The following is a 12,041-nucleotide window of genomic DNA, read 5'->3' on the forward strand; positions in this document are numbered from 1 at the left end:
AACAACAATAACAATAACAACTGACTACTCGATCCCACTCCCTTGCAGAAGATGACGTACTCGCGGGCTCTGGAGGCGGGCGTGCGAACAGCGCGACTACCCATCGAGGAGCACATGGTGCGCCAACCCAACGGCAAGAACTTCCACTCCAAGATCTTGGCCATTAATCAGGGTGAGCGCCTGCTCCTGCCACTGGAGATGCCCCTCTGGGGCAGATACGATCTGTCAAAGGAAACCAAAAAAAGCAAGAAGCTCCCTTCCTAATTGGCACCTGACTAGCGCTTAACTTAACACTTCAGCAATTACATTCCTGCACTCCTTTTCCTTTCTAGGTCGTTTTTTTTCTAATTCTCATGTAAAGTAGTATTTATTGTTACACCATGTTTTTTTATTGCTCTTAGCTTGACTGTTCTCTCTCTTGTACGTCGCTTTGGACAAAAGCGTCTGCTAAATGACTTAATGTAAATGTAAATGTAAATGTAAATGTAAATGTAAACCCTGTATTTTCAAAACCTGTGTGTTGTCTAAACAAGGGCTCTGACATCACAGAGTTCCATGCCCAAGGGCTCTGACATCACTGGGTTCCATGCTCTCTTGCTCTCTCTCTCTTTCACCCCTCTTTTTTTCCTTTCCCTCACACCTTCTTTCACATTCTCTTGGTGTGTCTCCTCTTTTGTCCCTTTCTTCTCTTTCTCCTTCTCTCTCTTCTTCCTTCTCTTTAAAATCTCTCTCTCTCTGTTCAACCACAGTGTTTGAGATCCTCTTGGTGTACCGTGAAACGGGGAGCTGGGGCCGGGCCCTCCCCGCAGGAGTGCCTGCTGGAAAGGGCTACACGCTGGCCGTGGAGACTGGAGTCAAGAGGACAGGCCGTGATCCCTCTGTGTGTCACCTCCTTGATCACGCCAGGCCTCCCATTGTGGAGGTGCTTCAGCAACCAGACAGGGGTGTAAAGGTGAAAAGGTCACCAGTGGTGTCATGGTGATCTACCAGAGATGACGTCATACAAGACATCTGAAGGAACTTCAGGACCAGAAAGACCAGACAGTGATGATGCATGCGCAAGCACACAGACACACACACACACACACACATACACAAATACAGCACATAATGCAGATATGTTTGACAGATGTTACTAAATAATGTCTGTTCTGTTACTACCTCTTGTGGTGTTCTTCAGAAAGCACTCATCACCCTCACACATAATTATACTCCATTACAGAAAGCTGTTTATTAGACACACAAAGGTAATATTTTATTTAATTTTGCTGCTATCCCTCCAGATAAGAAATATATATATTTTAAAACCTGAATGTGATTTTCTGTTAATTGTATTTGTTTTTTTATTCTACAGAACATTTGTTTCTTTTGTTTCCATGTTTTACATTTTTACTTACTTTTTACGATATCCCTATACTTGAAATAAAGGTTGAAAATGTCCGTCTGCAACTGGGAAAAAATGCCATAGCAATACTGGTGATATCCACTAGATGGCGAGATTGTACCATGGTGATTATTTCTTGGGGCTTTTGGAAGGGTTGCTTCAGCAAAGATGCACTATACTGTAAGCTTCGATGATAACATCCTGTGATTACTTCCTTTATGTTTTTCCAAATCATCTGTAAATGTAAAAGATAATAAAACATTCATTTTTGATTGAGACTTATTTCATTTTTTTATTAATGTACTGCAGTGTATTAGTAGAATGATAACAGGTATAAAAGTGTATACATAATGGTCAAAATAAATCAACTACGTGGATTGAACATCTTGATCATTCTAATTCTAATTCTAACATAATCTTTGCAAGGGTAACCTAACTTTAGCTGTTTCGTGCCAGTGCAAGAGGATATTGATTCTAGTATTCACGGGTCCAGTTCACTTTGAAATGTGTCCATCAATTGTTCACAGGTATAAACACTGCACTAAAAAATATATTTTGCTGTTTGGTATAGGTACAATGTCGTTGTATGCAAATCTATTAAAACAGGTAGTTGGGTTGGATAACTCTCGCACTATCTGAGGGAAATGATAGTGAAAGGCTTACTTTACAGTTGAGGTTAGCTAAATACAATTTTGTAGCAGACACATACCTGTCATAAAGGGTGAGATTGTAAATATTATGTCAGTGTCGTCTGAGATCTGACAGTTAAAGCAGTTCGTTTAGCTAGTTTAGCTAGCTAATGAGCGAATTTGTATTTATTTCATAAGATGATGACGGTGTTTCGACGTTTCCCCACATGTGGGAGGTGTTGCCAATGTGTACACTTTTTGTACATAGATTAAACACGTTGATTCGCTTACTTTTAAGAGAAGGCAGACAACTAGTTACGAATTAGTTGTATTTCGGCTGCTTATTAAGCGAACCGTACCTATGTGTGCGTTATAGCGCTTACTATTAGGCATTATGCTCAACAGTTTGTGTAGTTGTAATTATCCATCAAGTTCAAATTTGCATGATGTTAGCCGGTGTGTGCCGATTTTTACTCTTCGTGTGTTCTTCATCTATGAGCTTGGCACAGGAGAACCAAGATTTTGAGCTGTGTTGTAAATTATCTCAGGATGTTGACAAATTGTATTAACCAGCCCTCTTCTGTATGTATTTGGGTAATTAAGGAAATGTGTGGCAAAGATTATACTGGGAATTTCAAAAAGTTATCATCAAAAAGTTTAAGAACACGAGATGATTAAAGCATAACGGAACACTACTTTACAGCTACGGTACACATCGGACATATTGTATATACGTACCCAGACCTGGTGAAATTAAAACAGCTCAATTAAACACTCTCCTTTACACTAAGTATCTGTTAAAACAAACCAATAGCAAAATGCCGAAAGGAATGAGGTATAGAGTGATGTCTAAGGTGTATATATCTAAATCTGGTGAAAACCCTTGTCACCGGAGAAGTAGACGGGCTCTGATGTCACTCTATGAAGGTGAAACGTCACAGAGGCAACCAATCAGAAACCCCGAAACCAAGTTTATTATCGAAAGGCATTATGGGATTGATAACACTAATACATGTTTTTAACAAAAAAAGCCATTTAAATTTCACGTTGTATTTAAAAAATGACAGTGTTTCGTTCGTTGCCAGGCAGTGTTTTGCACCCAAGAAAAAAAGCGGACGCGGTGGATCTAGCACCCTCATCGTGAAGACTGAGCACGCGAAAGGGTTTGCTCGCGTCTACTGGAAAACGGCAAGACTATACTTTCAGGGATCATTTCTATAGTTTCTGACTTGGAAATGCGTTTCAAAAGTGTTGAGTCTCGCTAATCACGATGATGAGTGAGAGTGTTGCTCTTTGAGCGTGAATCAGGCACAACGAGAGGTATCTATCTCATGTTATGTCATTGATGACCGTTTCTGCTCTTCTTTGAAGAGCAGGAGGAGAGTTGACACTTTCAGAGTGGTTCTGCTAACTAGCGTAAAAAAAAGATTCTTGACCCTAGTGTGGTATCTGGTAGTGATGGCAGCATGACACTGAAATTCCGGAACGTGCTTCATACCTTAAACTACACCAACCATAAAACCACTGCTTCGCAGGTTGCTTTGGTACGGAAAAATCACCTGACATATTACGCGCGAAACAGCTACTGCTTCTTTCTCCGAATGAACCAGCTGAGTGGTTCACAACGCCACGCACGGACCACTCAGTTGCCTCGTTTCGAGTCTGAATTGTTGCGCCTTCAAAGCATAAAAACTTCAGCGCACAACATTGCGTTTGGTCTCATTCTCTCATTCTGTGAAAGTCATTACGTTCATATTGATTTATCATCATTATGAAAGCATCTAGGAAGAGAGGTCGTTGTGACATGTGGGAACACTTTATTCTGATCGCTCATGATAAGTTGCGCTGGCTGTTAAATATTTAGGCTATAGGAAAAGTAGACTATATCAACAGGCTCAGTCCAAAAAGTGTGGAACAAATAATGTTTTTAAATCAAAATCTTTGACTGTTCCCTATCCAACATGGTTACACAAGCACACCCAACTTGACTTGTGCCATATTTTTCCAGCACATCCTTTCCCCAAGCACTATCTCTTCAATAACACAATATACAAAAAATAATTAATCTTTATTTGTAAAAAAAAAAATTATATCACAATCTTTGTATACCTGTGCGTGTGTGTGTGTGGGTGTGTGTGTGTGTGTGTTTGTGTGTGTGTGTGTGTGTGGGGGGGGGGGGGGGGGGGGGGGTGTTTGGTGCGTGCTCACTAGATTGTCATTGTTTTAAAGCCTCGTGCCACTGTCCAGCTGGGCTAATTTAGTTGCAGCCTTGGCATATCACCAGGAGAGGTCACTGTTACTGAAGCTTCAAGTAATGAACCGATTTTTGAAACAATGTGCCTAAATGGTTCAATGCTTCACCAAAGCTTCATTTGCCCATCACTAGTATCTGGGACTGTGGGACCTGTTTTCATTTTTAATCAAAACAAAATTATTATCATTAATCAATTTTTAAAACTCAGACACATTGACCTTGGTTCATTTTCTACGAAGAACATATATCAGACCACGTTTTCATTGACCACACACCGTAACCCCCCCCCCCCCTACACATTTATATTCCATACCACTGGACCCGGAGCAAATAAAAGTGTGGAAATTGTAGGTCCTGTGTACCTTCAGTCTGTCATCATCCTGTCTGGGCCTGCTGTAAGCGTGTGTGTGTGTGTGTGTGTGTGTGGTGTGTGTGTGTGTGTGTGTGTGTGTGTGTGTGTGTGTGTGTGTTTGCGCGTGCGTGTATGTGAGTGGGCCTGCTGTAAGTGTGTGTGTGTGTGTGTGTGTGTGTGTGTTTGCGCGTGCGTGTATGTGAGTGGGCCTGCTGTAAGTGTGTGTGTGTGTGTGTGTGTGCGCGCGCGTGTGCGCATGCGTGTATGTGAGTGGGCTTGCTGTAAGTGTGTGTGTGTGTGTGTGTGTGTGCGCGCACGCATATGTGTGTTTGTGTGTATGTGGGCCTACTGTAGACTAAGTATGTGTGTGTGTGTGTGTGTGTGTGAGAGTGAGTGTGTGAGAGTGTGAAGGTAAGTAAGAGTATTGTGTTTCTGCCCCTGCCGCTGATGCCATTTAGGGACCTCTGCCCCTTTAGAGAGCATATACCATCTAAACCTGCAAAATATGGAATACAGATCTGGGCTGCCTGTGATGCGACTTCCTCATATGCTTGGAACTTAGAAGTCTACAAAGGGTAACCTGATGAGGACGCCCTGAGAAAAATCAAGGAATGAGAGTTGTCCTGGACATGGCTCAGGGACTCAGTGGACACAACATCACATGCAACATTTATTTTACGTCGTACAAGCTGGGACAGGAGCTGATGGTGGGAACGATAAGAAAAAACAGGTATGAGCTCCCACCCAACTGCTGCCTACAAAGAACAGGCCTGTCAACTCTTCCAAAGAAATGCCAGAATGTGGTACTCATGAGTACACTGCACAAGGATGGGAGAATCTGTAGCCTGGATCATCAAAAACTAGAGATCATCATGGATTATAATGCCACAAAAGGAGGGGTGGACAACATGGACAAGCTGGTGTCTGCCTACAGCTGCAAAAGGAGGACCCTACACAGGCCACTGCCGATTTTCTTTAACATACTGGACATCTCGGCGTACAACGCCTTTGTCACCTGGATGGCACTGAACCCAGAGTGGAAGAGAGGGAAGCTCTAGAGGATATGCCTTTTTCTCAAGGAACTGGGAAAGACACTGGTGAAACCTTAAATCCTGAGAAGACAACATGTTCCAAGAACCTCAGCCTCTGCAGCCACCGTGAGGAGGATTCAGGAGGACAATGCTGGTGCCCCATCCACCCATGTTGTGCTATGTAAACTGACCTGTTTTCAAATGGAATTCAATGAAATTCAAATCAATAAAATAGTTATGAAAAACCTTGCTTCATTTGTAAATTTGTTGAATTGTGTCCACTCATATCTTGATTCTAATTGATTTTCTCGATTTTATAAATAAAAAAAATTAAAACATGCAGCACCTAAATTCATAAATGTGCTATAACAAAGTTAAAGGGCAAATATTAACCATATTTGCTGTTTATATTGCTTCTAATTGGGCTGAAGTAAACATCTGTTGAGTATTTTAACATGAAAATTGTTTGATTGTGTTGAATTAAATCCCCCAAAATTACAGCGGGTCCACCAGACCCAAAACACCGGCTGAGTACCAAAAACTTTTCAGCGCAAGGCGCGGAGGCGCACCGCTCATCAATGTCACACTCGGCCCAGGCAGGTTGCACACCCAGCTCCGCTTCATAGGCGCTGGGCCTGGTACCCCTGCGACTGTCCACTGCACTTTGCCGAGGCGATTTTGAAGCGTATACGTTTTTAGAAACGCGTTTGGTGTGTTTCAGCCCAACATGTGCAGTTAACCGAGCGCCCGCCGTTTTATAAGGCCGTCAGGTAAACAGTCGACAGGGTTTTGGTGTTTCCTTCATTGCCAGGCAGTGTTTTGCACCGGAAAAATGAACGGACGCGGTGGATACGCACCCTCATCGTGAAGACTGAGCACAAGAAAGGCTTTGCTCGCTTCTACTGTAAGACGACAAGACTATACTTTCAGGGATCATTTCAATAGTTTCTGACTAGGAAATGCGTTTCAAAAGTGTTGAGTCTCGCAAATCACGATGATGAGTGATAATGTTGCTCTTTGAGCGTGAATCAGGCACAACGTGAGGTATCTATCTCATGCTTTGTCATTGATGAGTGTTCCTGTTCTTCTTTGGAGAGCAGGAGGAGAGTTGACATTTTCAGAGTGGTTCCGCAAACAATTGTGAAAAAAAAAAGCTTTTTTATGCTGTTCCCCCTGAAGAGACCTGTTTCAAAGACTGCACTTTTTGGCAAGTGTCACACGTGAAAATGCGACTCCTAAATGCTGTTCCCACTGCAGAGACCTGTTTCAAAGACTACACTTTTTGTCACACGTGAAAATGCGACTCCTTACCTCGCAGCGCACGCGTCGTCTTTTACGGCAGGTGCGCATCACAGCCGTGCGTTCTAAAACCACACCACTTACGCCCTATTTGTCGAACATAAGCATTCAACATGTGCAGTTAAAACGAGCGCCCGCCGTTTTATAAGGCCGTCAGGTAAACAGTCGACCCGGTTTTGGTGTTTCCTTCATTGCCAGGCAGTGTTTTGCACCGGAAAAATGAACGGACGCGGTGGATACGCACCCTCATCGTGAAGACTGAGCACAAGAAAGGCTTTGCTCGCTTCTACTGTTAAACGACAAGACTATACTTTCAGGGATCATTTCTATAGTTTCTGACTAGGAAATGCGTTTCAAAAGTGTTGAGTCTCGCAAATCACGATGATGGGTGATACTGTTGCTCTTTGAGCGTGAATCAGGCACAACGTGAGCTATCTATCTCATGCTTTGTCATTGATGAGTGTTCCTGTTCTTCTTTGGAGAGCAGGAGGAGAGTTGACATTTTCAGAGTGGTTCCGCAAACAATTGTGAAAAAAAAAGCTTTTTTATGCTGTTCCCACTGCAGAGACCTGTTTCAAAGACTGCACTTTTTGGCAAGTGTCACACGTGAAAATGCGACTCCTAAATGCTGTTCCCACTGCAGAGACCTGTTTCAAAGACTACACTTTTTGTCACACGTGAAAATGCGACTCCTTACCTCGCAGCGCACGCGTCGTCTTTTACGACAGGTGCGCATCACAGCCGTGGGTTCTAAAACCACACCACTTACGCCCTATTTGTCGAACATAAGCATTCAACATGTGCAGTTAAACGAGCGCCCCCGTTTTATAATGCCGTCAGGTAAACAGTCGACAGGGTTTTGGTGTTTCCTTCATTGCCAGGCAGTGTTTTGCACCGGAAAAATGAACGGACGCGGTGGATACGCACCCTCATCGTGAAGACTGAGCACAAGAAAGGCTTTGCTCGCTTCTACTGTAAGACGACAAGACTATACTTTCAGGGATCATTTCAATAGTTTCTGACTAGGAAATGCGTTTCAAAAGGGTTGAGTCTCGCAAATCACGATGATGAGTGATAATGTTGCTCTTTGAGCGTGAATCAGGCACAACGTGAGGTATCTATCTCATGCTTTGTCATTGATGAGTGTTCCTGTTCTTCTTTGGAGAGCAGGAGGAGAGTTGACATTTTCAGAGTGGTTCCGCAAACAATTGTGAAAAAAAAAAGCTTTTTTATGCTGTTCCCCCTGCAGAGACCTGTTTCAAAGACTGCACTTTTTGGCAAGTGTCACACGTGAAAATGCGACTCCTAAATGCTGTTCCCACTGCAGAGACCTGTTTCAAAGACTACACTTTTTGTCACACGTGAAAATGCGACTCCTTACCTCGCAGCGCACGCGTCGTCTTTTACGACAGGTGCGCATCACAGCCGTGCGTTCTAAAACCACACCACTTACGCCCTATTTGTCGAACATAAGCATTCAACATGTGCAGTTAAACGAGCGCCCGCCGTTTTATAAGGCCGTCAGGTAAACAGTCGACCCGGTTTTGGTGTTTCCTTCATTGCCAGGCAGTGTTTTGCACCGGAAAAATGAACGGACGCGGTGGATACGCACCCTCATCGTGAAGACTGAGCACAAGAAAGGCTTTGCTCGCTTCTACTGTTAAAAGACAAGACTATACTTTCAGGGATCATTTCTATAGTTTTCTGACTAGGAAATGCGTTTCAAAAGTGTTGAGTCTCGCAAATCACGATGATGGGTGATACTGTTGCTCTTTGAGCGTGAATCAGGCACAACGTGAGCTATCTATCTCATGCTTTGTCATTGATGAGTGTTCCTGTTCTTCTTTGGAGAGCAGGAGGAGAGTTGACATTTTCAGAGTGGTTCCGCAACAATTGTGAAAAAAAAAAGCTTTTTTATGCTGTTCCCACTGCAGAGACCTGTTTCAAAGACTGCACTTTTGGCAAGTGTCACACGTGAAAATGCGACTCCTAAATGCTGTTCCCACTGCAGAGACCTGTTTCAAAGACTACACTTTTTGTCACACGTGAAAATGCGACTCCTTACCTCGCAGCGCACGCGTCGTCTTTTACGACAGGTGCGCATCACAAGCCGTGGGTTCTAAAACCACACCACTTACGCCCTATTTGTCGAACATAAGCATTCAACATGTGCAGTTAAAACGAGCGCCCGCCGTTTTATAAGGCCGTCAGGTAAAACAGTCGACCCGGTTTTGGTGTTTCCTTCATTGCCAGGCAGTGTTTTGCACCGGAAAAATGAACGGACGCGGTGGATACGCACCCTCATCGTGAAGACTGAGCACAAGAAAGGCTTTGCTCGCTTCTACTGTAAGACGACAAGACTATACTTTCAGGGATCATTTCTATAGTTTCTGACTAGGAAATGCGTTTCAAAAGTGTTGAGTCTCGCAAATCACGATGATGAGTGATAATGTTGCTCTTTGAGGGTGAATCCAGGCACAACGTGAGGTATCTATCTCATGCTTTGTCATTGATGAGTGTTCCTGTTCTTCTTTGGAGAGCAGGAGGAGAGTTGACATTTTCAGAGTGGTTCCGCAAACAATTGTGAAAAAAAAAAGCTTTTTTATGCTGTTCCCACTGCAGAGACCTGTTTCAAAGACTGCACTTTTTGGCAAGTGTCACACGTGAAAAATGCGACTCCTAAATGCTGTTCCCACTGCAGAGACCTGTTTCAAAGACTACACTTTTTGTCACACGTGAAAATCGCGACTCCTTACCTCGCAGCGCACGCGTCGTCTTTTACGACAGGTGCGCATCACAGCCGTGCGTTCTAAAACCACACCACTTACGCCCTATTTGTCGAACATATAGCATTCAACATGTGCAGTTAAAACGAGCGCCCGCCGTTTTATAATGCCGTCAGGTAAACAGTCGACCCGGTTTTTGGTGTTTCCTTCATTGCCAGGCAGTGTTTTGCACCGGAAAAATGAACGGACGCCGGTGGATACGCACCCTCATCGGTGAAGACTGAGCACAAGAAAGGCTTTGCTCGCTTCTACTGTAAGACGACAAGACTATACTTTCAGGGATCATTTCTATAGTTTCTGACTAGGAAATGCGTTTCAAAAGTGTTGAGTCTCGCAAATCACGATGATGAGTGATAATGTTGCTCTTTGAGCGTGAATCAGGCACAACGTGAGGTATCTATCTCATGCTTTGTCAATGATGAGTGTTCCTGTTCTTCTTTGGAGAGCAGGAGGAGAGTTGACATTTTCAGAGTGGTTCCGCAAACAATTGTGAAAAAAAAAGCATTTTTATGCAGTTCCCACTGCAGAGACCTGTTTCAAAGACTGCACTTTTTGGCAAGTGTCACACGTGAAAATGCGACTCCTAAATGCTGTTCCCACTGCAGAGACCTGTTTCAAAGACTACACTTTTTGTCACACGTGAAAATGCGACTCCTTACCTCGCAGCGCACGCGTCGTCTTTTACGACAGGTGCGCATCACAGCCGTGGGTTCTAAAACCACACCACTTACGCCCTATTTGTCGAACATAAGCATTCAACATGTGCAGTTAAAACGAGCGCCCGCCGTTTTATAAGGCCGTCAGGTAAACAGTCGACCCGGTTTTGGTGTTTCCTTCATTGCCAGGCAGTGTTTTGCACCGGAAAAATGAACGGACGCGGTGGATACGCACCCTCATCGTGAAGACTGAGCACAAGAAAGGCTTTGCTCGCTTCTTCTGTAAGACGACAAGACTATACTTTCAGGGATCATTTCTATAGTTTCTGACTAGGAAATGCGTTTCAAAAGTGTTGAGTCTCGCAAATCACGATGATGAGTGATACTGTTGCTCTTTGAGCGTGAATCAGGCACAACGTGAGGTATCTATCTCATGCTTTGTCATTGATGAGTGTTCCTGTTCTTTGGAGAGCAGGAGGAGAGTTGACATTTTCAGAGTGGTTCCGCAAACAATTGTGAAAAAAAAAAGCTTTTTTATGCTGTTCCCACTGCAGAGACCTGTTTCAAAGACTGCACTTTTTGGCAAGTGTCACACGTGAAAATGCGACTCCTAAATGCTGTTCCCACTGCAGAGACCTGTTTCAAAGACTACACTTTTTGTCACACGTGAAAATGCGACTCCTTACCTCGCAGCGCACGCGTCGTCTTTTACGACAGGTGCGCATCACAGCCGTGGGTTCTAAAACCACACCACTTACGCCCTATTTGTCGAACATAAGCATTCAACATGTGCAGTTAAACGAGCGCCCGCCGTTTTATAATGCCGTCAGGTAAACAGTCGACAGGGTTTTGGTGTTTCCTTCATTGCCAGGCAGTGTTTTGCACCGGAAAAATGAACGGACGCGGTGGATTCGCACCCTCATCGTGAAGACTGAGCACAAGAAAGGCTTTGCTCGCTTCTACTGTAAGACGACAAGACTATACTTTCAGGGATCATTTCTATAGTTTCTGACTAGGAAATGCGTTTCAAAAGGGTTGAGTCTCGCAAATCACGATGATGAGTGATAATGTTGCTCTTTGAGCGTGAATCAGGCACAACGTGAGGTATCTATCTCATGCTTTGTCATTGATGAGTGTTCCTTTTCTTCTTTGGAGAGCAGGAGGAGAGTTGACATTTTCAGAGTGGTTCCGCAAACAATTGTGAAAAAAAAAAGCTTTTTTATGCTGTTCCCACTGCAGAGACCTGTTTCAAAGACTGTACTTTTTGGCAAGTGTCACACGTGAAAATGCGACTCCTAAATGCTGTTCCCACTGCAGAGACCTGTTTCAAAGACTACACTTTTTGTCACACGTGAAAATGCGACTCCTTACCTCGCAGCGCACGCGTCGTCTTTTACGACAGGTGCGCATCACAGCCGTGGGTTCTAAAACCACACCACTTACGCCCTATTTGTCGAACATAAGCATTCAACATGTGCAGTTAAAACGAGCGCCCGCCGTTTTATAATGCCGTCAGGTAAACAGTCGACAGGGTTTTGGTGTTTCCTTCATTGCCAGGCAGTGTTTTGCACCGGAAAAATGAACGGACGCGGTGGATACGCACCCTCATCGTGAAGACTGAGCACAAGAAAGGCTTTGCTCGCTTCTACT

At 43.9% G+C, this 12,041-nt stretch overlaps 1 protein-coding gene and 9 non-coding genes across 16 annotated transcripts in view; all 10 read left to right on the forward strand.

The window, feature by feature from the left end:
* The window catches only part of trmt10b (tRNA methyltransferase 10B), a 9,022-nt gene extending 7,366 nt beyond the window's left edge, over positions 1-1,656 (forward strand). For 3 of the 7 annotated variants that reach the window (XR_006152948.1, XR_006152949.1, XM_042710441.1), the window contains one exon: positions 1-32. This exon is cut by the window's left edge. Coding sequence is in view for 3 of the 7 variants with exons in the window: in XM_042710440.1 (XP_042566374.1) it covers positions 49-172; positions 750-982 (357 nt within the window). In the remaining 4 variants the exon portion in view is untranslated. The other 4 variants (XM_042710440.1, XM_031585170.2, XR_006152950.1 and 1 more) reach the window with 3 other exon arrangements.
* Positions 1,657-3,203: 1,547 nt separating this feature from the next.
* Positions 3,204-3,416, forward strand: LOC116224801. The gene has a single exon (XR_004165749.1). It is a non-coding gene; the product is annotated as a small nucleolar RNA U3 (small nucleolar RNA).
* Positions 3,417-6,564: 3,148 nt separating this feature from the next.
* On the forward strand, positions 6,565-6,777 carry LOC116224835. The gene has a single exon (XR_004165783.1). It is a non-coding gene; the product is annotated as a small nucleolar RNA U3 (small nucleolar RNA).
* Positions 6,778-7,250: 473 nt separating this feature from the next.
* On the forward strand, positions 7,251-7,463 carry LOC116224763. Its single transcript, XR_004165719.1, has one exon. It is a non-coding gene; the product is annotated as a small nucleolar RNA U3 (small nucleolar RNA).
* Positions 7,464-7,933: 470 nt separating this feature from the next.
* On the forward strand, positions 7,934-8,146 carry LOC116224836. The gene has a single exon (XR_004165784.1). It is a non-coding gene; the product is annotated as a small nucleolar RNA U3 (small nucleolar RNA).
* A 472-nt stretch (positions 8,147-8,618) lies between these two features.
* Positions 8,619-8,832, forward strand: LOC116224773. Its single transcript, XR_004165729.1, has one exon. It is a non-coding gene; the product is annotated as a small nucleolar RNA U3 (small nucleolar RNA).
* A 473-nt stretch (positions 8,833-9,305) lies between these two features.
* Positions 9,306-9,519, forward strand: LOC116224765. The gene has a single exon (XR_004165721.1). It is a non-coding gene; the product is annotated as a small nucleolar RNA U3 (small nucleolar RNA).
* A 479-nt stretch (positions 9,520-9,998) lies between these two features.
* On the forward strand, positions 9,999-10,211 carry LOC116224819. Its single transcript, XR_004165767.1, has one exon. It is a non-coding gene; the product is annotated as a small nucleolar RNA U3 (small nucleolar RNA).
* Positions 10,212-10,683: 472 nt separating this feature from the next.
* Positions 10,684-10,893, forward strand: LOC116224830. The gene has a single exon (XR_004165778.1). It is a non-coding gene; the product is annotated as a small nucleolar RNA U3 (small nucleolar RNA).
* Positions 10,894-11,365: 472 nt separating this feature from the next.
* On the forward strand, positions 11,366-11,578 carry LOC116224821. The gene has a single exon (XR_004165769.1). It is a non-coding gene; the product is annotated as a small nucleolar RNA U3 (small nucleolar RNA).
* The last annotated feature ends 463 nt before the right edge of the window (positions 11,579-12,041 follow it).

The sequence above is a fragment of the Clupea harengus genome, chromosome 18 (genome assembly GCF_900700415.2).
Source record: "Clupea harengus chromosome 18, Ch_v2.0.2, whole genome shotgun sequence".
Lineage (NCBI taxonomy): Eukaryota > Metazoa > Chordata > Actinopteri > Clupeiformes > Clupeidae > Clupea > Clupea harengus.